The sequence below is a fragment of the Myripristis murdjan genome, chromosome 8 (assembly GCF_902150065.1).
Source record: "Myripristis murdjan chromosome 8, fMyrMur1.1, whole genome shotgun sequence".
Taxonomy (NCBI): domain Eukaryota; kingdom Metazoa; phylum Chordata; class Actinopteri; order Holocentriformes; family Holocentridae; genus Myripristis; species Myripristis murdjan.
In genome coordinates this window covers 10,603,502-10,628,648 of record NC_043987.1, presented here as the reverse complement: position 1 = coordinate 10,628,648, position 25,147 = coordinate 10,603,502, and the positions used below count along the sequence as shown (strand labels likewise).

At 42.8% G+C, this 25,147-nt stretch overlaps 1 protein-coding gene across 2 annotated transcripts; it reads left to right on the top strand.

Annotated features, from left to right (window-relative positions):
- The first annotated feature begins 5,441 nt into the window (after positions 1-5,441).
- Positions 5,442-24,929, top strand: atp2a1 (ATPase sarcoplasmic/endoplasmic reticulum Ca2+ transporting 1). Of its 2 annotated transcripts, XM_030058037.1 has the most exons (26): positions 5,442-5,548; positions 5,696-5,832; positions 6,958-6,975; positions 7,445-7,527; positions 10,625-10,729; positions 12,261-12,399; positions 13,563-13,643; positions 13,822-13,907; positions 14,917-15,072; positions 15,294-15,435; positions 16,104-16,270; positions 16,448-16,536; positions 16,650-16,752; positions 16,900-17,031; positions 17,454-17,579; positions 17,762-17,980; positions 18,105-18,216; positions 18,380-18,603; positions 18,792-19,012; positions 19,539-19,741; positions 20,164-20,249; positions 20,390-20,523; positions 21,252-21,369; positions 22,228-22,345; positions 23,460-23,505; positions 24,670-24,929. In XM_030058037.1, exons 2-25 carry the CDS (start codon positions 5,715-5,717, stop codon positions 23,462-23,464), a joined length of 2,985 nt encoding a protein of 994 aa, XP_029913897.1. In that variant the 5' UTR covers positions 5,442-5,548; positions 5,696-5,714; the 3' UTR covers positions 23,465-23,505; positions 24,670-24,929. The 2 variants fall into 2 exon arrangements, with proteins under 2 accessions (XP_029913897.1, XP_029913896.1); XM_030058036.1 differs by lacking the exon at positions 23,460-23,505 and having other exon boundaries at positions 24,670-24,928.
- The last annotated feature ends 218 nt before the right edge of the window (positions 24,930-25,147 follow it).

The following is a 25,147-nucleotide window of genomic DNA, read 5'->3' as shown; positions in this document are numbered from 1 at the left end:
CTGAGTGCTTGATTTTATACACCTGTGGCCAGGCCAAGTGATTAGGACACCTGATTCTGATCATTTGAATGGGTGAGCGAATACTTTTGGTAATATAGTGTATATGGCTGACCAAAACGCCACTTTCTTGAGTTTTTAGCGGCTTGAACGCGTAAGGACTTTCCCCGTGAAAACCATCTGAGAAGCAAAAGCCTGGCATTAGTGAGCGGTACTAATGGAGGGTATATGGATGATGGGGGATTTCTATAATGGCCGCCAATGCTCCAGAAAACCCTCCACACACACACACTCCCGCCCCCCCCACCTTCATGTAACCTTCAACCCTCGCCGCAGCATCCACTAGCCTTCAGGGTGTCACATTCTCAAACCTCGCTGAAAGAACACAGAAATTCTGCCATTGTGTCATAGCCGCCTACCCACATGCCCACTGGACTATTTATACCAGGAGAGCACAACTGCTGCTATAGGTACAGTTACAGTGAGGCACTTCAAACCCCAGCTGCCCGGCCATGGCTAATAATACAATGCAACATATACACACTGCCTACACACACACACACACATGCGCTCGCATACTGGACATGGACAGTTGCTTGTTCTGGTGCCACTTTTCGCCCTGACCATCGTCCCAGAAAGCACTTCCTGTATCCATCACAGCGCTCGACAGCTCCACGCGGGCGGGCCCGACTCGCCCAGATCCCACGCAAACCAGCGCGGCCTGCCAACAAGCTCTTCCACACACTCGTTACATCATGTCCCAAACTCAGGTCCAAATCATTTTGAACATAATCGTTTGATGGCGCACGGCTCGAGTGCCATGCAAAACAAGCATTAGCAGTAAGCACGCTGTAGTGCAATACAGTGACAACAACGACAGCTGCCCTGCAACATGCGCATAGTGCCGAAAACATAAAATAACAAGTAGTCGTTGTCCGCCACAACCGGTGTATTTTTTAAATATTAATTTCTAGCTATTTGTGTCTTATTGGACAGCGACAGTCAAGAGAAACAGACAAGGGGATTGACATGCAGCAAAGGGCAACATAAACTGAGAGCACCTGACCCCAATCTACCAACTTTAGAGTCATTTTTGAAAATAGCAAGATCACAGGCTTTGGTCAGACTTAACTTTTACAGTGTTTATTACAGTGTAATTAATTTGTCCATGCATTTCTAGGCAGAAGAGCACATATCTGAATATGCCACGATAAGTAAAAAGAAGATGTAAATTCACAGCAACCAGCACATAATACAGTGACAGTTACACTATGGTTGGGGTCATTTCTGATTGGCTGGAGAGTGTGCATTCAACTCCTATAATGTCTCCTTTGAAAGACGTATAAAGGCTACAATAACTACAACTGCAAAGGTTTTAATCCTCATTTTAAATCACTATATTTTACTTTTTGCATTCATTCTAAATTAAGGTGGATAACATTATAAACAAGTTGCATGTTCCATTTCCATCAATGTAAATTCATACAGTGGTTACAAACATATTTAACCATACAGCGACAAACTGAACATTATACCACATTCACACAACATCAGTCCAACTTAACAAACATCTTGAGAACTTGAGTGTGTTCACAAAATCATTCAAATTGTTCAAGCCTGACATTTAAGAATGAACTGAATAAATGTGTATAGAAGTGTAAATGTTTTTGCAGAACTTTATGATGTCTCAGTGCAGTTGACCTTTGACCTTTTGGACATAAAACGTCAACATTTTTTGCTATTAGATATTTGTGTGTTTTGGGAGGTCACAGACACCATGAACTTTGACCTTTGACCACCAAATTCAATCCGTCCATCCTTGAGTCCAAGTAGATAATTACAGTCAATAGTAAAGATAGAAAAGTTAAATAAAAAGTGAATTGTGGTCAGGTAAGGGTTACAAAGGTAATGTTGATGATTACAATTATGTATAATTAAAAAAGTAAAACTACCCAGCCATCTTCACTCCTTTTAAAATATTCATGATGATAAAAATTGGTTTCATGTCATAAAATTGTTGCTCTTTTGTTTGATTTTAATTTCAACAACGGATCAGAAGCAAACCATTCAAACAGTCTTCTAGTTCTACAAGGACACAGGATGTATGTACGTGTGTGTGTGTGTGTGTGTGTGTGTGTGTGTGTGTGTGTGTGTGTGTGTGTGCATGCTGCACGTGTATGATTGTAGGTGAGTGTGTTTGTGCACCTGTGTGTGTGTATGTGTGTGTGTGGCCCGGCCATTGTGGCACAGCATTATCACTGCTGTGTTTTATTAGTATTAGAGCGCAGTGCTTAGAATCAGTAACCTGATCCCGAAGGGAGATTGAGCTAAATGTCAGTGAGCCACCTTGAGCTTTGCACTGCTGCAGCCGGCCCACAGCACCACCACGGGTCACAGAGAAAGCTGACTGCACACACACACACACACACACACACAGGGAGAGCTGTTTCACTGGTGTCTCTCAGCTTTGACAAGGTTCACTTGTCTCATCCTCTGACTTGGTGTGCCCACACAGATTTGCAACATGCATGCACCCATACACACACTGTTGCTTACACACACATGCAGAGATGCAGATACACAGTACCAGACAGACTAGTTGTATACATCATGACATGATGTGATGCAAGAGGCTGTGATGTGATGTGATGTGATGTGAGCAAAGCGGCACGGCGTGACTCCATAACACCAGTGTCTGTGTCTCAGACGTCATGCTGGTAAACACAGTGAAGACACAGAAAACATGTCATTTCTGTACTGTTTTGTAGGAAGCATTTCATGTGACTTTTACCTGTCACTCCAAAAGCTTCACTGACTGTCAGGTAGAGTCAGGCAAAAGTCACATGACAGTGACGTGTGTGATTAATCACTTCTTAGCGGTCCCATGACTAACCTTTCTACCACGTGCTGTGCAAATTCATCTGCTACTCTCTGAATTATCTTGATGACGGACAGACAAATGGACTGACAGGGGCGATCACATAACCTGCTGCTGGAGGTTTCATCTCCTTGGTGGAGGTAGTGACATGACATGGCATGGAGTGGCAAAGCATCACTTTGTGTACAGTCGAGTATTTTGACCAGTGAAGAAGCAGGGAAATTCTTAGTTTCTCTCTGTATCAGGGTTCAGAGGCTTCTGTCAGTGCAGATAAGAGCCTATGTAGTGAAAGCTAAAGGTCACGTCACAGTGACATGCCTCCTATGAATATAATACAGAAATTAAATTATTTTGCTGGGTCTTCATTGGTCAAAATCATACTAGCTGTACAAAAAATTACATCTGTACATATGACCTGTAAGAAATTTACTGTTATGTCTTCCCATGATAGTATGGCATGACATCTGTTGAAATGGATGCGTTCCGTAATTGCACAAACATGGGAGTGCTAATTCTTCAAAGTATAAGCTACTCTCACACACACCACACAAGTAATACAATAGAAACATGACATGAAATTCAAGACTGCATTACGCCCAAAAATACAAAATAATTATCTGTTGCATATTTCACAAATTATTACACTTAGTCTCTTGCTCTATAAAAATAAATAAATAAAAGACATAGTGTGTACAGGTGTATGGCTACCGGCGCCACTGCTACCACGTGAATTTGACTGTAAAAGAAAAACAAGGTCTACCAATCAGAGAGCTGTTACCATGGTGACAGGAACGGCAGTGAGTGGGTCTGACAGTCTGTACAGTCTCTTGTTTGCCATTGCTGGTATGATTTTGAATAAGATATTTTGTGTTTTTCAGGCATGAGGAGAGGAGTATCAGCAATGGCAAGGGTTAGGAATGAGTTTTTTTTTTTTTTCTTTCCTAAAATACAATATGTAACCTACACTGTCCTGTACCATGCAATGTTTTTCAAATATTGTTTTGCTCAGCATCGACTTAAATAATGTCATGATCCACTTCGCTGGGGACTGGTGCCATTCAAGCTGTAACATTATTGAAACAGTGATTTTTTTTTAAAAGTCTATTGGAGAAATGAATGGGAAACCTGGCCACAGATAAAGTGGGTGTTAATGATCCAGCTCTATTGACATTATGAGTCCCGCCCATTTTCACTGTCAACTTTGTATTTCCAGTTGGTGGACTTGCAGCAAATAGAGCAGCATTAGCAAGTATACTAGTTGGAGTGAATAAATTTAATATAAACAATGCATCTATGGACAAATTTGAATACCTATTATCACAAAATTAACGATAAAGAGACAAAAAATGACTGGCTTACATTTTTTTCATTCAAAACTGTCAGGCTTTGAGAGCTCACAGATCCCTTGCCAGACATCGCACCGGAAGTGGATAGACAAAATCAGCAAGACGGTGTCGCACGGAAACATACCGTCAATTGTGTTGACATACACCAAGGGATATTGATAAGGCTGCTCTTTTACAATACATTATCAATGATCTCCCTGTCTCTCTCCATCCATGGAGTTCACATGCTGCCCACAGCACTAAACAGGGCTTAAGTGAACTGTACTCACATGCTGTTCCAGTTAGATCCTAAGCCTCCCTACCTCTCCCTCTCTATGGCACTCTCCTTCACCCACTCTCCACTTTCTGTGGGTGTGTGTGTGTGTGTGGGTGGGTGATTAGGAGGGAATTACTCTATCTATATCACCATCAGGCCATCAGGGCTCTGGACAGCCCTGCTCCTTTAATCTCCCACAGAGAAGAGAAATAATGGAACTGGACCCCCCACCCTCTCCCTCGAATCGCTCTCCCCTCTATGACGTACGCATGTGTCTCCTCTGTCACTCCATCCCCTCCCTCCTCATTCCCAGCGTCATCCCTCTTGTTCTCCCTCTTACTGATAAGGAACTGCAAAAAGTCTGCTTTTCAGGAAAGACAAAGCCTAAGAACCTTATCTCAGCACAAGAACAATTTAAAAGTTTGAAGTGTAGAAGTAGAAAAACAGCACCAAAAGGGAGAGGTGCAAGGTTTTCACTCCGCAGCAGCAGTACACCCAGTCACCTTTCTTAAACATGCAATGGAATGGACACCTGTCCCTCTTTATACTGTCAAGTATGGGGACATTGCATAACCTGGCTCGCATGAAGGCGCGCATATACACATTCATGCGCATACACAAAGTAGTACGCTGTCATGCGCCCATCAATGTCCCCTACCTCTCATTCAGAAAGTGTTGCTCTTATGTTGCCCCTCCCCATTCTTCTGGGCATTCTCCCCTATGCACATCTTATTTTCAGCTTGCCGGGCAGCAGACCCCCTCTGCAGTTGTTGCCTAATCCCACCCTCCCCTCCACCTCAACCCTGCTGCCTATTCTTTACCACAGGGCCATCCATGCCCACCCATTTCTGTCCTCCTCAGCCAATGAGGTGTGAGTGCATGGTGCGCACCAATGAGGCCTCTTTTTCATCTGTATAAAACTTTTCAGGACTCTTTGCCAGGTTGCACTTTCTGACAGTCCAGGGGTCTGAGAGGAGCGCAACAGCCGAGAGAGGGGGTAGAGAGAGAGAGAGAGAGCGAGAACGCAGGGGGTTGCCAGTTTTTGTCCCAATCCTACACTTGTAGAGAGTGGTGGGTACACACAGCTTCACTTCTCCCATTGTCTTGCACCTTAAAACTGCTGGGGGAACACCTGGTCATATCGAAGCATCTGAGCCACTCAGACAAACCCTAGTGTTTTTCTAAGTGCCCTGTCTTTTCTATTCCTTTGTCCTGAAGCCTCTCTCTTCCAGCGAGGATGGAGAACGCGCACACCAAGGAGTCGCCGGACGTTCTGGCCTACTTCGGCGTCACCGAGGAGACCGGCCTCTCACCCGACCAGGTCAAGAGAAACCTGGACAAGTATGGCTTCAACGGTGAGGGAGAAAGAGGGATGAATGGATGGATGGACGGATGGATGGAATGATGTGGGACAGATGGATGGACACTGGAGGATGGAGGGAGAGAACTGTGTATGATTGAAGTGATGGGGGGTATCCCAGGTTGGATAGGTGCAAGAGGAAGAACAAACATGAATTAGTTATTTGGATTTAGCTTTTGAAAAAAAAAACTGAGAAATAGAGGGTTAAGGATGAGAGAGGAAGAGAGGAAAAGAGATGATGTTTTGGAGATGTTGAACATGATAGGAGGAAAAACAGAGTCAGACCGTGAGAGGAAGAAGGAGAAGTAGAAGCAGAAGAAGAAGAAGGGGAAAGAGAGAGAAGGAGGTAGAGAGAAAGAGAAGAAGTGATGCTTCTGGCGGACGTGTGGTCGAGTTTCAGGTTTCTGACAGCTCTCCTTAAAGTCTGGATCTTTGGTCATTTTAGCTTCAGGCCTGTTGTTCATTTGAAGAAATGTTTGATTACTGTGTCTGGATGTGGTATAAAGAAGCTTTGAGAAAATGTGAAGCGGGGTTTAGCTTCAAACTGTGATTCGAAAAAGACATTTTGTTTGTTTGAGTCGAGTGATCAGCCATGGTGCAGCATCTCTGTACTGCAAACAGGAATAACACGGTAATTGAGGTCACTGTAAAGGTCAAACAGTTACCATAGCCACTGTATTTGTGTTGAACCAATTATAACCCGGTAGCAGGACTAGGAGGCATTACCACATGCAGCTGATTAAGCATTTAGTTAAGAAATGGATCTTGAAGAGATCTTAGCCTCGGCCCAGCAGCTGTTGCTGACAGGTTTAGTCAAACCATCATGGTTTGTAATGCAATATCGTGCTTTAAGTTAAAGTATGTCCACTTCACATTCTCAAATACCCATTTCAATTGTCTTCCTTACACACATAATTTACTCCTTGATTATTTTGTATAAACTTTGCAAACAGGTAATTGTCTCAATAAGGTGATTTAATGTATTGAAACAAACATTTTGCAATGAGAAATGTATCAAAACAGCATTGGAATCACTTTGATTTATGCAACGACATTAAAAGTAATTTACTAATTGCGGTGTGTAGTAATGCTAATATTCTTTGTCTCTCTTCTTTCACAGAGCTGCCAGCAGAGGAGGGTGAGTTCACTTTAAACACTTTCACATGGAAGATGGAGATGTCAGCTGATACTGACTTCCTGCCTTGTTTCCACAAGGTTTTGACAACATCACTTATCAGCAGCCAATCATAGACCAGCATCTTTATGAGACCTGCCCCCCCATGATGCACCGGTAGCATCTCAGTTAGCAAGTCAGCTTGATCAGTTTGGCCAGACAGTTGTAGTAACTGAGCCTGAACACCATTCACACACCATGTACAGGACATGAGCTTCATATTGGGTTTGGGAAGCAAAATAAATTATTATTGCGCAGTGAATCTTCAGCTGTCATGCATGTGCCATCACAGGACAGTTGTTGCATATCAGGGTCAATTCTACAATTTTGTAATTAACTATTCACACAACTGTGTAAAGCTAGAGATATCACCACACACTGGTAAATAAATATTTCAGTGACTTTTTGTTTGTTTGTTTGTTTGTTTTTTCAGGAAAAAGCATCTGGGAGTTGGTGGTGGAACAGTTTGAAGACTTGTTGGTCAGGATCCTGCTGCTGGCCGCCTGCATCTCTTTTGTGAGTTATCTTAACATTTCCTCCCCCACATAGTGTGTTTTATGAACAACCTATGATATCTGGTATGTATTTTTGGTGCATTTTGATCAAAAGTGCTATATGTTCATGCTATAATTGTAATCCAGAACCTGCTTTACAGGGTGTAGCTTTTTAGGGTGTAGCGTTGTTCATCTCTCTCTGATTAGGATGTATTTTGAATCAAGCAGGAAGAGGAAATATGCATTAATACTTAGACATGTAGCTGGTGTCCTTGTCAAAAGACGCTTATAGCGATGCAACAGAATGCTAAGTAATTTCTAAGCAGCATGAGAAATATTCCTGTGTCTACAGGAAAATCAGATATGATAGAGAAGTGTTTGCCTAAGAAAACAGAGCCGCAAAGACAAGCTAGATAAGATTTTTCGTAATGCACAAACGCACCAAGCTGCTACTTAAACATTTGTGACTTTTGGTCAAGATGTCTCCTCATGGGTTTTTATTTGTTGGTTTTTCATTATGATAATGACTATTTGCACTACCTGCTATATCTCCAGTTAACTTCTTTGTTTATTTCATTTAGCGTAGTTCAGCCACCCCAATCTGCCACATTCTGGAAAGAGATTTGTTAAAGAAAATCGAGGGTGGTATGATTCACAGTAAATTTCCAGTGAAATCAAAAAGCAGATCACTGGGACTACAACTTGTGTTGTTTTTTTTTTTTCCAATATTAGAAAGGTTCATCCCAGCTCTCAGAGAAATACATAATCAAAAAAAAAAAAGAAAAAAAACACATATATTTTCAAGCTGGCCAAAGAATGGGTGGTGGTTGCTTCTCATAGTCACCGCAACTGAGCTAATTTCCTGTGCTTACATCCAAAAGAACAGTGAAGCATATTAGATACCTTATCAGTGAAAAGAAACAACACTCATAATACTGAGAATAATACGAGCAATAAGCGTGACAAAATGAAAGAAAAACAACAACTTTGCTAGCACTTTAACTGGAGTCACAGGACATAATCACTGTTCACAAAATGCTGTGCAGAAAGTTAAGAAATTCAAGACACAATTTACAATAAACAACAATTTAACAAAGGTAATGACCATGGCATTGCATGAAATTAAATCTGTGAGGGGAAAAGAGTATTTTAAGTGCTTTAAGCTGAAATGAAACTGATACACAGTGTGCTGCAGCCCTCAAGGACGATCAAGACAGCAAGCTCTTAATAGACAATATAGAGCTGCACCTCTTGTCTTTGCGATTATTCCCATAAACACACACACACACACACACACACACACACACACACACACACACACACACACACACGATAGCTATGTTTTGCATTTGGACACCCAGGCCCACAAACACAGACCACTGGGTTATTAAATTACATTTGGATTGATGTCCTCACCCTCATTCACCCAAGGAATCCCTCTCCCTCCCTGTTGTTCTCTCTGTCCCTTCTTTCCTCTCTGCCATTCAGCCCCCATCTCTCTCTCTCTCTCTCTCTCTCTCTCTCTCTCTCTATCTCTCTCTCTCTCTCTCTCTCTCTCTCTCTCTCCAAAACTGTTTTGTGGGGAGAAGGCTGGACACATTGTCTTAATCCTCGATCTCTACCCTCTGTCCTCCCTGACCAGCTGTCAGTATGGCCTTAGAAGGCCTGATGACTGTGTGTGTATGTGAGACAGATAGAGAAAGAAAGAGAGAGACATAAAGAGAGAGAGAGAGAGAGAGAGAGAGAGAGAGAGTGTGTGTGTGTGTGTGTGTGCGTGCATATGTGTGTGTGTATATGCTTGTGCGTGTGTGCACATATGCATGGCAGGAGCTTTATTTTAAGAAAGTCTCAAGCCAGGACGAGAAACTGTATCCTTGGACAAAGGTCAGGGATGGAAGGAACGAGGGACGGCTTGCAACAGCAGGAGAGAGTGAGAGAGTCGGGGGGGCAGCAGGAGTGAGGGATTGGGTTGCACAATGGCATTGTTTGTTGCAGTGACAAACGAGAGGAGTAGATTCAGAGTCATATATGGTTTCTAAAAGAGAGAACACTAAATACTGCAAATACATGTTCGCCCTATTCATATACACAGGAATATCCTGCCACCGCGGCGTGCTGACAGGCTCGGATTCTCTGGTCGGATATTGATTGTGTCTTTGAAGGGAAGAAGGGCGAAGCCGGACCAGACACAGCGAGCAATAGACTCTGTTTACGGAAAGCAATGGGACGGGAATGCTGGAGCAAATGAAAATGATGTCAGATTGAGCAGATGATGAGGATGGTCAAAAAGCTAAATCCTCCTAGAGACGGATGTCAGAGAGATGGATCTTTTCTCTCTCTGGTGTCCTCTGCGCTCCACTGACCTGCAGCTAATCTGTGTCCATGTCAACATGAAGGCTTTCCGAAACAGACTTGTGTTAGTTACATGGGTTAGTTACATGGCGCACACACGTGTTGGAGTTGGACCAGAGGTATTGGGAAAGGGTTACATATAGAAACATGGAAAACAAGTTTGCACAGGGATCTCACACATGGCCACGTTCACATGCAAAGACACAGAACACAACAAAATAAGGTCAATTTTTTTTTGATCCAGTAGTGGACCATTCAATTCAGAATTACACTTAAATACATCATGTGAGTAGGTGGTATGACATGCAACAGCATCAGTGTGGGACACCAAGGAATATCAATCCCCCATCATATGTAAAAAAAAAATAATAATAATAATAATAATAATAATAATAAAATTTAAAAAAAAATAAAAAAGGTTTCTATATCTTATTACAATAAATATATCAGTACAACTTTTTTTTTCCAACTTGACGAGATAAAGAATGTCCCTGATCTATGAAGAATGAAAAGGAGGCCAGGAGATTTCAACTTTAAAAAATTCAGTGTCTAGTCAAAATGAGAAAGGAAAAGAAAGATACTAGATACTAGAATTATTTGCCATTTTATTCCTCTCTGTTTCTCTGGTTTGACAAGCACATACAGTATGAGAGAGTACAAATCATTAATATCAGTGGCTTCTCTCTCTCTCTCTCTCTCTCTCTCTCTCTCTCTCTCTCTCTCTCTCTCTCTCTCTCTCTCTCTCTCTCGCTCTCTCTTTCTCTCAGGTTCTGGCTTGGTTTGAAGAAGGCGAGGAAACTGTCACTGCCTTTGTAGAGCCCTTCGTCATCCTCCTCATCCTCATTGCTAATGCTGTGGTTGGAGTGTGGCAGGTCAGTTAGCAGATACACACTTGCCCCCCACACACACATGCGCGCACACACACGCACGCACACAGGAACAAGTGCAATCACAAGGACATGGTCCCATACCCGCGCATGAACACCATCTTTTACGCACACCTAAATAGACGCGTATACTTAGTAACAGTCTCGCACAATAAATCACACACAATGCCGGCTCGTTCAGGTCACAATCCGTGTCCTTTGCAGTGGAGCACACACACACCGTGCCGAGCGGTGGCTGGGGGATCAAAGTTCAAGGAAAGCCAAAAAGACTGGCATGACATCAACAAGAGGTGAAAAGGTGAAAGGTTAAGCCGGCTGGGTGGGTGGGGGAGGAGGGTGGTGGTGGTGGTGGCGGTGGGGGGGGGGGTCCTGTCCTGCCATGAAGGGCCGAGGCAGCCTCGAAATGCAGCCCCCTTCGTTACAGTCCACACTGTGCAGGCCACAGTAAAAATACAGTGGGACGATCGGGTTACCACAGGACTTGGATATGTGTGTGTGTGTGTGTGTGTGTGTGTGTGTGTCTGGGTGTGTGAGAGAGAGTGTGTGTGGTGGGGGGTCCATATCAGCCCTGTGGCAGTCATTTGGAAACTATGCACAAGGATTCACACATGGGTGGTATGGGGGAGAACGGAGAGAGGGGGTGCGGGGGGGCTGGCATAAGTTGGGCTTTACACTTTGAGGCGGAGGGGAGCAGCTTCAGACGTGAGCATTTACTGAACATTTGCCCGTTTTACTTTGTTTTCACTTCTTCGATTGACCAATTGTCCGGCTTAAGGCCTCGCCTCTTGAACTGTAAGGCACAAAGTGGAGTGCATCGTTCATGTTGAGCTGGTCTGTGTGAGTGTAAAACAGATGTCAGATCCCCTCTGTTTTTAAATGTACCTCAGCATCCCCATTATTCAAGTGGTGCAGGCTGTTAAACCTGTAAAAGGTTAGTGAGGATTTGCACCACAGGTGTAAAGAAAAAAAACTAATAATAATACAGTGATTCACTGTTACAAAAACAGTGGCCACTCTTTTCCTACTTTATGTAAAAATGAAAGTATTTTCATATTAACCTTCAGATATTTTAGGATAAATATTGCTTTTGAATAAGGTCTCCAAGAAGCAGATGATGCAATGCAATATGATGTAATGATTTGTACAATTAAAGGTGCACTATGCAAAATGGTTAAGAGTCAATTGAAGTGAGGACCCTTTCAAAAAAAAAAAAGAAAAAAAGAACACAGAAAATAAGCATGTAATTTGATGGCTGAGACTACATGGTACCAATTCACTGATGGGTTATGGGCTTATTCCATGTTTGTGTCAGCCTCAGCATCCTCATTTCAGTCATAGGCAGCTTTGCAAAGTGCACCTTTAAAAACATTGCTCATCAGTTGTACTACTGAAAGGTCTCTGCTTGCCAATGCTGAGTAAAGGAGCGGGTGAAAGCATCATCTGGCACCTTGGCACACTTTGGTTAGGTGAAAGTGCCAATATGACCAGCGGGTTTCTCTTGTGTTGTTGAAAACAGGAGCGCAATGCGGAGAGCGCCATTGAGGCTCTGAAGGAATACGAGCCTGAGATGGGCAAGGTTTACCGGGCGGACAGGAAGAGTGTGCAGAGGATCAAGGCCAGGGAGATTGTGCCTGGTGATGTGGTGGAAGTCTCAGGTAAGGGCTTTTCCTGTAATGTGTTACCTGCTGTCTTCACCGAGACTCCATTCAGCCATGAGACGCTTGTGAATTCAGTTTTGTCAAGTGCCCGTAACTCCATTTTAGCTGAGCGCTTTCTAAGAGTGCTGCATGAGTGAAAGCAATATTTATGGCATAAGTGCCAATGGCAGCTCCCTGGACAAGTCAGTGCTGTGAAACTCTAACCAGGCAGGGTGATCCCTGGTGATTGGAGTATACCCTCTGATTAGGATTGCTGGTATCCCATGCATTTTCAGGTCTTTGTGGCCTGGAGTTACCCGAGTGCTGATGAGGCACAGGAGGCTGTTTGGCTCAGGTCTCCTGAACCTTTGGCCCTGGATGCCTTTTTCCTCTGATTCAATAAACTAGCTCCCATGATCAAATAATAATAATGATGTTTGATTACTCTTTTGAAGATAAATACTACCACAAATGGCTTTTGCGCCATGCAGAAGGAGCCAAAAACCATGCAGGACTGCCCGTGCAAAACTGTCACTGAGCAGCACTTTGGTTTCTGTCTGTGTCCTCTGCTGCTGCATGAAGGAGAGATCAAGGACCTCCCAAGGCCCTGGAGCTACTTTCACACTGGATCACTGTCAGCTCATATGCTTATATATGTCAAGAGGGCTACATGCACATGTGTGTGTGAGTGTGTGAGTGCAGGAGGGCCGATGTCCTTGAGAATAATCATGGGTCCTTTTAAGGCAATCACAGAAAAAGGGGAGGAGGAGGAGGATTCAAGGAACTTGTGATGGGAAGAAAAAAAACGAGCTTGGGTATAAATACACTTAATATCTATCAGACTCGCTCCTCTCTCTCTCTCTCTCTCTCTCTCTCTCTCTCTCTCTCTCTCTCTCTCTTTCTCTCCCTCTCTATGCCGTACACCTGTTCTTTTCATTTCACAGTCTCCCCAAGGTCTCCCTCTCTCTCTGGCTCTGTCTGTGGTATCAGCTTTCAGCAACAATACTATCCATCCAGAGCTCTGTAACCAGTCAATCAACCCCCCCACCCCCACACCCTGTTGTGTCGCTGCAGCAGTGTTGATGCTCCCTCACTGTCATTGTTATTGATAGTTTCATTTGTTTAAAAGAGAAACTGAAAAAAACTGTCTGCACATTAATGAATTATGTATTGTCTTCTAGTTGGTGACAAAGTGCCAGCTGACATCAGAATCATCTCGATCAAATCTACAACCCTGCGCGTGGACCAGTCCATTCTTACCGGTGGGTGTTCACTAATAGATAGATAGATAGATAGATAGATAGATAGATAGATAGATAGATAGATAGATTCCTTCTGCTTCAGTGTTGTTGAGCATTTGCCCATGAGGATCAATAAAGATGTGTACATCGATATGTCTGCTTCCCTCACTAACCTGCTGTCGTCAATTCTGTCTCCTAGGTGAGTCTGTCAGTGTGATCAAACACACTGATGCCGTCCCAGATCCCAGAGCTGTGAACCAGGACAAGAAGAACATGCTGTTCTCTGTGAGTCTCACTGTTTCCCAGCCAATCAGCATCCTCCTCTTTCCATCTCTGTGCATCTCTTTCATTTTGCATCCTGATCCGCTTGCAGAACAAAACCACTGAGACAGCATGTGAAATTGGAGACTGAGCGCATATTTTCCTTTAAAAGAATCATGCTCAAATACTGTATTTTAAAGGTGTTGGCTGCTGGCAAGCCAGTGTAAAGGATAGGAAATCAAAATTGGATGTAATTGCACAATACCTGGCTTTCAGCTTTGCATGATATAAAACACGTTAAGCTCAAGTGCTCTTTAGCTCTAAGTAAGACATCAAAATAACACGAGGCATTTGAATACGTGCACGTTGGACAGTTGGTTTTGTAAAGCCAATGCCATGAAATGGACAAAACCACAGTGACTATTAAAGGACCATTAGCTCACTGGTCATTGAAGGAGATTAATCTGTTACATGACAGAAATGCACAGAATGGTACATTAATTTTTTATGAGGGGATAATGCATCCCTGTGGAGCTGGACCTTCCTCCACCCTTTTCCTATTCATCTACATTACATGATGCTCTATTTTCCAGTTTTTCATCCCTTTCGGTGTCTTACACCAAACCCCACAAATTTCACCTGCTTTCTATTCTAACAAACCCTTTCTCCCCATTCCTGGGACATTTCCTCCCTCTCTCTCTCTCCATCCTTTATCAAATAATCCATCAGTCCAAGCAAAATGCAGTATCTACTTTTGAAAACTGCAATTACAAAATTATTGCTGAGACATAATTTAGTGGTCATCATGGAACCAAATGCTTAAAAATGCCTAAAATACACTGAACTGAAACGTCTCACTTAAAGTAGTGATGTTACTCAGTGTAATCTTATGTTTTTAAAAACTTAAGAAGAATCTTAATGGCTTAACTATAACATAATCATAAATAACAATAACCCACTTGAAGTTATTTTATGGCAAAATAAACAACTCATATGAAATCTGCCTTCTCTTCCTCTCTATCATCCTTTTTAGGGCACCAACATTGCTGCCGGCAAAGCCACTGGTATCGCTGTTGCAACCGGTGTGTCCACTGAGATTGGTAAGATTCGTGACCAGATGGCTGCCACTGAGCAGGAGAAGACACCTCTGCAGCAGAAACTGGACGAGTTTGGAGAGCAGCTTTCCAAGGTGGGTGAGGCAGACAGGTGGAGGGTCAGACAGGCTGATAAAATAGACATAAAGGGTTTTTGAAATTATCTCACCACAACAGCAGTTTGTTTGATTTGTGTTGAGAAAAATAAGATTTCAAGGCCTAACACGAGAGTGAGTCACAGCAAGATGGGGTAATGAAAAAATTGCAGCAAATGAAACAAAAATTGCAAGATGTCCCCTGACTCCGTGTCCCCCAGGTCATCTCCCTTATCTGCGTGGCTGTGTGGATGATCAACATTGGCCATTTCAACGACCCTGTCCATGGAGGCTCCTGGCTCCGCGGTGCTGTCTACTATTTCAAGATTGCCGTAGCCCTGGCTGTGGCTGCCATCCCTGAGGGTAAAAAAAAAAAACCTTAATTATACAGTATAAATTTGGTGTCCCTAAAAAAATGAATCTATCAAAGATTCACCTCATGTAGCTTGTCTCCACCTTTTTCCATGAGACAGACATGGTCTCAGATTTGGGGGTGATTTCCCCCTTCCTAATCACATCACACTGAAATCATTACAGACTGCAGAACAGTGAAGCCAAAAGCAGAATGTCATCTGCAAACAGCAAAGATGCCAACTTAACGTCTCTAAACTGGACACTCTCCAGACCTTAGCTGCACCCTGACACCCCGTCCATGAATATCACAAATAGAAGAGGGGACAAGAGACATCTTTGTCCACCAGCAACCACCTTAAAGGCATTTGGCTTTCTGCCAGGAATGCAAACACAACCCTTATTTTGAATATGTGAGAACCGAATGGCTCCCAGCAGCAGCGCCGGCATGCCATACTTCTGCTGTCCCTCCTACTGGACAGCTTAGGAAACACGAGGCATCAGCAATACAAAACCACAAAGCACAAGCAGACAGACAGGATCAGCAAACTCCCATGATCCCTAAATTGTCTGTGATGGGCTAAAAAGCTAAAACACTGTTCAATAGCACAAATTCTGTTGTTTTCTCCTGAATCTATGGCTCAACCATATGACTTTCCCATATCACCACTCCATCTCAGGCTTACCTGCTGTTATCACCACCTGTCTGGCTCTGGGTACACGTCGCATGGCCAAGAAGAACGCCATCGTCAGAAGCCTCCCCTCCGTGGAGACCCTGGGCTGCACCTCTGTTATCTGCTCTGATAAGACCGGCACCCTTACCACCAACCAGATGTGTGTAACTAAGGTAGGTTTACACACACATTCGTCTGCACATGTGCCAACACACACGCAAAAAATAAAAAAACACCATTTCTTTCATTGCACATTCATATTCACCTCTGCAACTGAATAAAGTGGGAATAGGTTTTTGTAACAGGTACAGAAGCATCTTGTGAGCGCTTTGTGCCGTGTTTTTGTACAGATGTTCATCATTGACAAGGCTGATGGAGACAGTGTTACTCTTGGACAGTTTGACATCTCAGGCTCAAAGTATACCCCCGAGGGAGAAGTGTAAGTGTTGCCATGAGTGATCACAATCACTCAAACACACATGGATGTTTCAGCGTCAATATACTCATGACATATTTTCCAATTTTAACACATATTTCATCCATTTTTCTCAGCACCAAGGGTGGCAGCTTTGTGAAATGCGGCCAGTATGACGGTCTGGTTGAGCTGGCCACCATCTGCGCTCTGTGCAATGACTCTTCTCTGGACTACAATGAGGTGAGCAGAGTATTCAGCATTCGCTCTCATCATTCAGAAGAATTTGGATGCAGTTTCGAATTTTTCTGGGGCTCCACATTGATGTAGTGTTAATCTTTCTTTCTTTCTTTCTTTCTTTCTTTCTTTCTTTCTTTCCTGCTCATGTAGTCCAAAGGCATTTATGAGAAAGTGGGTGAAGCCACAGAAACAGCCCTGTCCTGCTTGGTGGAGAAGATGAACGTGTTCAACACTGAAGTGCGTGGCCTGTCCAAGGTGGAGAGGGCCAACGCTTGCTGTAATGTAAGTCCACAAAAAGAGCCCAGCAGCAGGATATTTTTCACCAAATCTTATATTCATCTCATATTTGTGTGTGTCCTGACTGACTTCCTGAAAAGCAGGAAGGACAGTGGTTTCAACCTCTGATTAATGAAAGTTAAAAAAAAAAAAAAAAAAAAAAAGAATTATCCTACATAAATCTTAGATGTAAAGAAATCTAATGATAAAACAGAAGACAGGTCTATGTTGCTCCAAATGATGCAAGTTTTAAAAAGCTGTAAACACATTTGTGTTAATTTGTAACCAAAAAATATTAACATAAACAAAACATATAATGACAATGGCTCAGCAAAATGAGCTCCATTTCTGGAGTAACTTTTGGGTCGAATTTTTTTTTCCCCATCTGTTTCGTCTATTTCACACTCTGTTCCCTTGCTCCCTCTCAGGTGATCAAGCAGCTGATGAAGAAGGAGTTCACCCTGGAGTTCTCCAGAGACAGGAAGTCCATGTCCGTCTACTGCTCCCCTGCCAAGTCCTCCAAAGCCCCAGTGGGAAACAAGATGTTTGTCAAAGTGAGTTTATGACACAAAACCTGTATATTTCAGACTTCCTTGAGAAATGGAATGAAAGCATGAAATGATCTAAATGAAGCTAAATTTGGTGAAGTATCTGACTTGCAGTGTGCAGCCCTCTCAGACAGTTTACTAACCAAACACACCAAACTCAAGCAAATCTTGGCTGTGTTCATCATCAGGGTGCTCCAGAGGGAGTCATTGACCGTTGCGCTTATGTGCGCGTGGGCACCACACGTGTGCCCCTGACCGGCCCCGTCAAGGACCGCATCATGACAATCATCAAGGAGTGGGGCACTGGGCGTGACACCCTTCGTTGTTTGGCACTGGCCACCCGCGACACTCCTCTGAGGAGGGAGGAGATGAACCTGGAGGACTCTACCAAGTTTGCTGACTATGAGGTGAGGGAGTGACAATATTCTGTTTGAGTAATATTGTAAGAAAGAGTCTGGTCCAATTCGATGTGTGCAAGTAGCTCCATCAACAGACTGTAATACTTTATTTTCTCCTGTCTTTTCTCCCCAGACTGACTTGACCTTTGTGGGCTGCGTTGGCATGCTTGATCCCCCTCGCAAGGAAGTTATGAGCTCCATTGAGTTGTGCAGGGCTGCTGGCATCCGAGTCATTATGATCACTGGTCAGCATACCTTTGATATTCCCTATTGCAATCTGTGTGTTTCCTTAAGAACCTAGTACACATTTTATTCTAGGAACCTCCATGGTCCTACAGCTGTTTTCCTGATTTCCTGTCTCTGGAATACTGGACAAAATAGACCAAATCTGTTTTCGTGCCCCTCCAGGTGACAACAAGGGCACAGCAGTGGCCATCTGCCGTCGTATTGGCATCTTCTCCGAGGAGGAGGACGTTACAGGCAAGGCCTTCACTGGTCGTGAGTTTGATGACCTGTCCCAATATGAGCAGAAGAGCGCCGTCCGCAAGGCTTGCTGCTTCGCCAGAGTGGAGCCGTCCCACAAGTCCAAGATTGTTGAGTTCCTGCAAGGCTTCGATGAGATTACTGCCATGGTGAGAAGAAAGCAACTTGTAGATTTTCTGTAGGCATGAGTGGCAACTGTGTTCTCTCTTGTGTTTATTGTGTATTCAAGTGGAATTAACTTGTATGACTTGAGAGAGAAACGGATAGGGTTTGAACAAAAAATTGATGGGCTAGCAAATTTTCTCATGGTGCCATTTTCCATCTATCTCTCATGAAGACCGGTGATGGAGTGAACGATGCCCCTGCCTTGAAGAAGGCCGAGATTGGCATCGCCATGGGCTCTGGCACTGCCGTTGCCAAGTCTGCCTCTGAGATGGTCCTGGCTGACGACAACTTCTCTTCCATCGTGTCTGCTGTTGAGGAGGGCAGAGCTATCTACAACAACATGAAGCAGTTCATCCGCTACCTCATCTCCTCCAACGTAGGCGAGGTCGTCTGGTGAGTAATTACAGCCCTTGCAGGTTGAGATCTACTGTGCTCATTTGGCCTTTTGTGTGGGTGTGCGCTTCACCACAAAGATGTCTGCACAACTATTTAAAAAACCGCTATGACACAAAGCCACATAACTCACACAAAATGATTCCAACCTGCAGTGGCTGGTTGGCCTGTTGGGAAGTTGCAGCGCTTTGACAGCCAATGTGGTATGATTGTGACTTGAATATGAATAGTACTGTGCAATCGCCGCCAAATATAGAGGCAAACAAAAAATGGCATATAGCCAAGGATAGAAATGACAATGTCATCTTGACTGGAGCATGAACACAAACACCATCTGTGGACTCCGGCCAAATGTTAGAGTGGCATGAAAACACAAACGCGCGGTAATGATCACTACACTCTGACCATCTGTTGAGTGAGACGTAAATCTTTATTTAAGACGTCAAGGACGAGACAATTACTGGCTGAGCTAAAGCTAACAAAATGATTTGCTCTTCCTTTTCTCCCCTGATGGCCATTCTCTCAGCATCTTCCTGACAGCTGCCCTTGGTCTGCCTGAAGCTCTGATCCCTGTGCAGCTGCTGTGGGTCAACCTTGTGACTGACGGCCTGCCCGCCACTGCTCTTGGCTTCAACCCCCCTGACCTGGACATCATGGGCAAGGCGCCCCGTTCCCCCAAGGAGCCCCTCATCTCTGGCTGGCTCTTCTTCAGATACATGGCCATTGGAGGTACACAGTGTGGTCTTTTCTACTGTCATTATAAGCACATAAACAATTATGGCAAAGGGCAAATACTTTAGGATATAAATCAATAACAGTGTTGCTCTCAAATAGCTTAATAAGAACTTACTTTCATTCTACTACAGATAACACTTCACACTTATCATGATATGGAGTGCTTTTTTACTTAATGAGCATTTGCAGTTGTACCAACTGGAGGTGCAGTGGTTGCAGTTTTAAATGGTTCAGTTGGGTTACATTACTAAGAGATAAATTGCTTAATGTGTCTAAAAATGTAATAAGGTTGTAAGTAGAAATACTGAAAAATCACATGTGGGCAACCTACTGGACAAATATTTGTTGGTACTGGGGTCCTTTGAATAAAATCCTTGAAAAATTTCAATGTGTATATTTTCTCTTGTCTTTTCCAGGTTATGTTGGTGCTGCAACTGTTGCAGCTGCTGCCTGGTGGTTCCTGTACTGTGATGAAGGTCCCATGATCTCTTTCCATCAGCTGGTTAGTATTCAACACCCTGAGGCCCAAGTACAGAGCTGACCCCACTGCAATTGAAAAACTATAGCACCTCCATACAAACACAAACTTGTATCCTTGTTTGTGTATGAATTGTGTTCCCATCTTCCCTGTTCCCTCCTCAGTCACACTTCATGCAGTGCAGTGAGGACAACGAGGAGTTTGCTGGCGTCCACTGCGAGGTGTTCGAGGCCGCTCCTCCAATGACCATGGCTCTGTCTGTGCTCGTCACCATCGAGATGTGCAACGCTCTCAACAGGTCTGACTGCGCACAGGGCAAACTGGTTACTGAGCTGAACTGCACCAACATAAACTTTGTTCATTAATAATGGAATAAATACTACTTTAAGACTAAGATGCTACCAGGGGGCTGAAATGCAAACAACTGTTGGATTCGCATACAACAAACACTGAAGCTACATATTAAATATTAAAGCATCTCCTCCATAGACTGCCGTTTCAAGGAAAGAGCCTGTGGTCTCCCTGCTCGCACTTAAACTGATGATTGTTGTTTCCCCCTGCGAGAGGGTCTCTGCTTTAAGCACAACAAGAAAATGGCATTGTGGTTGTCATGATTATGACATGAATACAATGATTGCCTATTTTATTTGGGAGTTTTACATGTATAAATCATTTTCCATGGATTTTAGTAAAAGTCTCATGAAGTTTGGTGCAAATTACAACACAATGTAGCACAATATAGAAACTTTGATCATCGTGAACACTGACGTGATTTTGATTTTTGAGAATATGTAGCTTTACCACCGGCCCATGTAATCTTCAGTGTTCTCATGCTTCTTCACACCTTTTCACGTGCATTTAATTCTTTGCTTTCTCCCCAGTACACAGACACTCTGCACACACTCTTACTTATGGACTTACACATGTTCAGTATGCATTAACGTACCCCTTCACCTCCCTGTCTGACCCCACCCTCCCACCCCTGCCTCTTCCTCCTCCTCCTCCTCCTCCTCCTTCCCACCCCAGCTTGTCTGAGAACCAGTCCCTGTTGCGCATGCCCCCCTGGAGCAACGGCTGGCTGGTGGCTGCCATGAGCCTGTCCATGTCCCTCCACTTCATGATCATCTACGTCGACCCCCTGCCTGTGAGTCTGTCCTCCTGCACTACAGCCCTCGTCTCCAACACACACAAACACACACACACCCTTCAGGCTCCAAAGGCCATTTGTATCTCACTACTCTTCCATACTCCAACACACTCACAGTATTTTCCTTCCTTGTTTTCTCCCACACTCTTGTTCCTTAAATGTTTATGGATCTTAACACATCACTCTGTCGCCTTGACCACTAATGGGATTGTCGAATAGGATACGCTCAACCCCGCTGTTTGAGATACAGCTAAGTGCTCCTAGCTTTCAGAGGCTTCAGTAAACCACTTGTGGTGTGTGACGAAACACCTTTTCCTTATTTCCTCTGAAGCTTTCCTACTTCCGGAGACAATGTACGAGCAGCCGCAAATGCAGTTATTGACCTTAGGCTAAATCAGCAGTTAGCAACCTGTTAGAAAGTGTTCGCCTCACAGGGAAGTGAACAGTTTCTATTTTCACTCAGCTTTTGTAGGTCTTAGCAGCTAAAATCTGCCATTTTGCAAAGTGTAGCTACATTTACGATATATAGACCACATGGGTGTTCTTCCTGAATTTTACACCAAAAATCCATTAGGACTTCATAACTGAAAAAAATGAGTTGGATCCAAGCTGGTCAAATGATTAAATGCATTATCTAACAGAGAGACCAATGAGTCACCCATGGTAAACATGATAATTCAGCTGTTACTGGGAAATACTAATCTGAGTATCAGTTGCCATTACTATGATTATTTACATGTGAAAAGGTTGGAGAGGTTTATTAATCCCTTGAAATGCTTATTGTCTTACATGAGATGTGTGGCTAAATGCATTTGAGCATAAAACGCTATCTCTTAATCCTCATCTCTTCCACAGATGATCTTCAAGCTCACTCATTTAAATGTAGAGCAGTGGTTGATGGTGCTCAAGCTCTCCTTCCCCGTCATCCTCATCGATGAGCTGCTCAAGTTCGTGGCACGCACATATCTGGAGGGTAAGCTGAATATTCTTATTAAACTTGAATATTTCATAGTGCATATAGGTATTGAAAAACCAGAGTGACCGGAGGCCTCATGTAGTCGCAGCATATCTGCAACAAAAATGTGTGTGCACAGCTACATTCAAAGTTTATTTTTTGAATCAAACTGAAACATGAGCTGAGAGACCTGTGCATTTTGGCGCGGGATACAGTGACGCCGAATAGTGAATGTGGGCTAATGAACAAAAGCAGATTGGAGATATAACACTTCTGACTCAGCTGCAACGGCATTGGTGAAAAGAGGTCATACCATTTTTTGGGGATTTGATGATGACATGCACCACAGCTTTTTTATTATAATTATTACTGTTGCAGTGCTTCCTTCAGTTTTAGAAAAACAAAATATATTTTTAATGGCAGTAAATGCTTCCAAATGATGTTCTTTTCCCTGCACTCAGCCAGCCTCACACACAGCGATGATTCACTCATGATTTAATGCAAGGCTGTTTTTCTATTTCTTGTTAATAAATGTGTTAAATGAGAAATGAAATACTAAACAGGCGAAGATGGAGTATTTCAACAAGCATTTAGAGCTGCACTAATTTGGAGCTGATGGGGCGTGGATATTAAGTTTATAACAAGTAATTTATGTAAAAATGTGTACCCATCCTTTTGTGCAGATGCAATTTTTTATATACAAGGCCCAATATGTTTACATTTTACAGTATACCTATGTAATTTTATTTAGATTCATGTATCCATATAATGATATTTATTATGTTTGTTTATATATGTATACACATCCATATTTTATACGTTATTATTCATCTTCCTTCTTTAAGATTTCACCCTGAATATATGGCACACTTTTACACTTTCAGTATTTTTTAAATTAAAACAATAATAATTGATTAATGGAATGGTATTGTTAATTTCCTTCCTCCCTATTAAATGTCTTTTAATGCATTCCAGCTCTTAACCTCTCTTCCCACTTTTCTCCTTCCTCATCTTTTACCCTCTATCCTTTAATCTTTCTTTTTTCTTTTCTTTTCTTTTAACTTTGATGATGTAAATCCAACCCTCTTCTCCTTGGACTCTCTTTGTCCCCGCTTCCTTTATGACCCTGCAGTTTAAAACTGTTTCCCCCCTCCTCCATATCCCTGTAACACAACAAGGTACCCCCCCTCACCGCTTTGTGTTTAAACGTCTGCATGTAGCCGTCTGGAGAGTTTCCTGTATTTTTTCATGTTTAGCTGACATTATCTGAGACACCAGAGGACAACGCCTGCCTGTGTGTTGATATCTTTGTTAGATACATCAGCTGTTTGGCCTAACGTACCTGGACTGTTTGGACTAATGTTCCTGAGCTGTGAATGTGGCAGTGATCACTTCTGCTTGTCAGGAATTGCCATGGGAAATGTTTTGTCATGTTGTATGTCAGATTTAACTGGAAACTTGGAAATGTCACTAAATGATAGTGCTTCAAGTAGCTTAGTAGCTCCTCTAGAAGTAGAAAATGTAGGTGAGCACCTTTAGTGTATGCATCCAATGAGGGAAAAAACAGCAACATTTACTTTTACTGTTTACTTTTACTAACAAAATAAAACATAATCCAGATATTATGAATTATGTTGGATTTCTCAAGAAAAAAAAAAAAAAAAAAAACGGGCCTTGAAGGCTCAGTTGTGCTTGTTTGAAGAATGCAGTTTTTCTCATGTAACTGTTGGTTGGCCCGTGCTTCCATAAAGCTCAAACTCTGAATTTTCAGTTATTTTTTCACTTGGCAATTACTCAACGTTTCTTTAATTTTACTTTGTACTCATTGTAAAAATGGCCAGAGTGCATTTCCCATTGATATTAATGGGCATCATTTTCACAATAAAAACTGGGAAAAGAGGAAATTCCAGCAACATTTGCAGTCCTGAGAACTGGATTTGAAGCCCTTGTGCTAAAATGTGTTGGTTTTTCTGATGCATATGTGTCATCAGTGCTGCTAGATCCTCCTGTTTCCCAGAGTTAACTACCAGTGGGCGAAGCTGTAAAGTTAACTTTTTCTGCTATTAGCTGCAACACGCTAATTAACTTGCAAGTAATGGCACCATTTAATTTAAATGAGGGGAGCTAACAAAGCCAATATGCAATTTATAGGAAAACCATGGGAGGAATGTGGGAACTGTTCCACAACATGAGATTGGTGAAAAAATAACATGCAAAAAAAATTCAACGTATAAAAGATATTTCTTTAAACAAAAGGACTGTTTAGTCCATGTGAACACATTAACCTAACCTCAGCCCACTGCCATTACCCCACATCTGACTGTGCTGTCCTGCCCCTCCAGGGAAAGTCTAGAGGAGAAGTGCAACAGAGAGCGCGGACGAGACAAACTGAGACAGAGAAGATGGAGAGAAAAGGCTGAGTGGGCCAACAGAGAGAGCGTGCCAACAGTCACTTGGAGTGATCAAAAAATCAAGTGGCATGAATACAAAAGATCGAAACCACATAAGCCATCTGAAAAAGAAAAAAAAAAACACCAAAAGAAGCTGCAAAATATTTTTTCTGTATATGTACTGAAATTAATATATAGGTGAGTTATTAAAGCTATTCTATGATTATTCTATTCTTAAAGAATAAACATGCTAAAACCTAACCGTCAAACCTGTGTGTACTTCAGTGTTCCTGTTGTTATTTGATCAATGTTTAATTTGCCATTATGGATGAGGAGATTTTTTTCACCATCACCATTTTAACGAGGATACCAGTAGAACACAAAAATTTAACGATGGTAAATAACAATTATTAATTAAAATGTGGCTCTA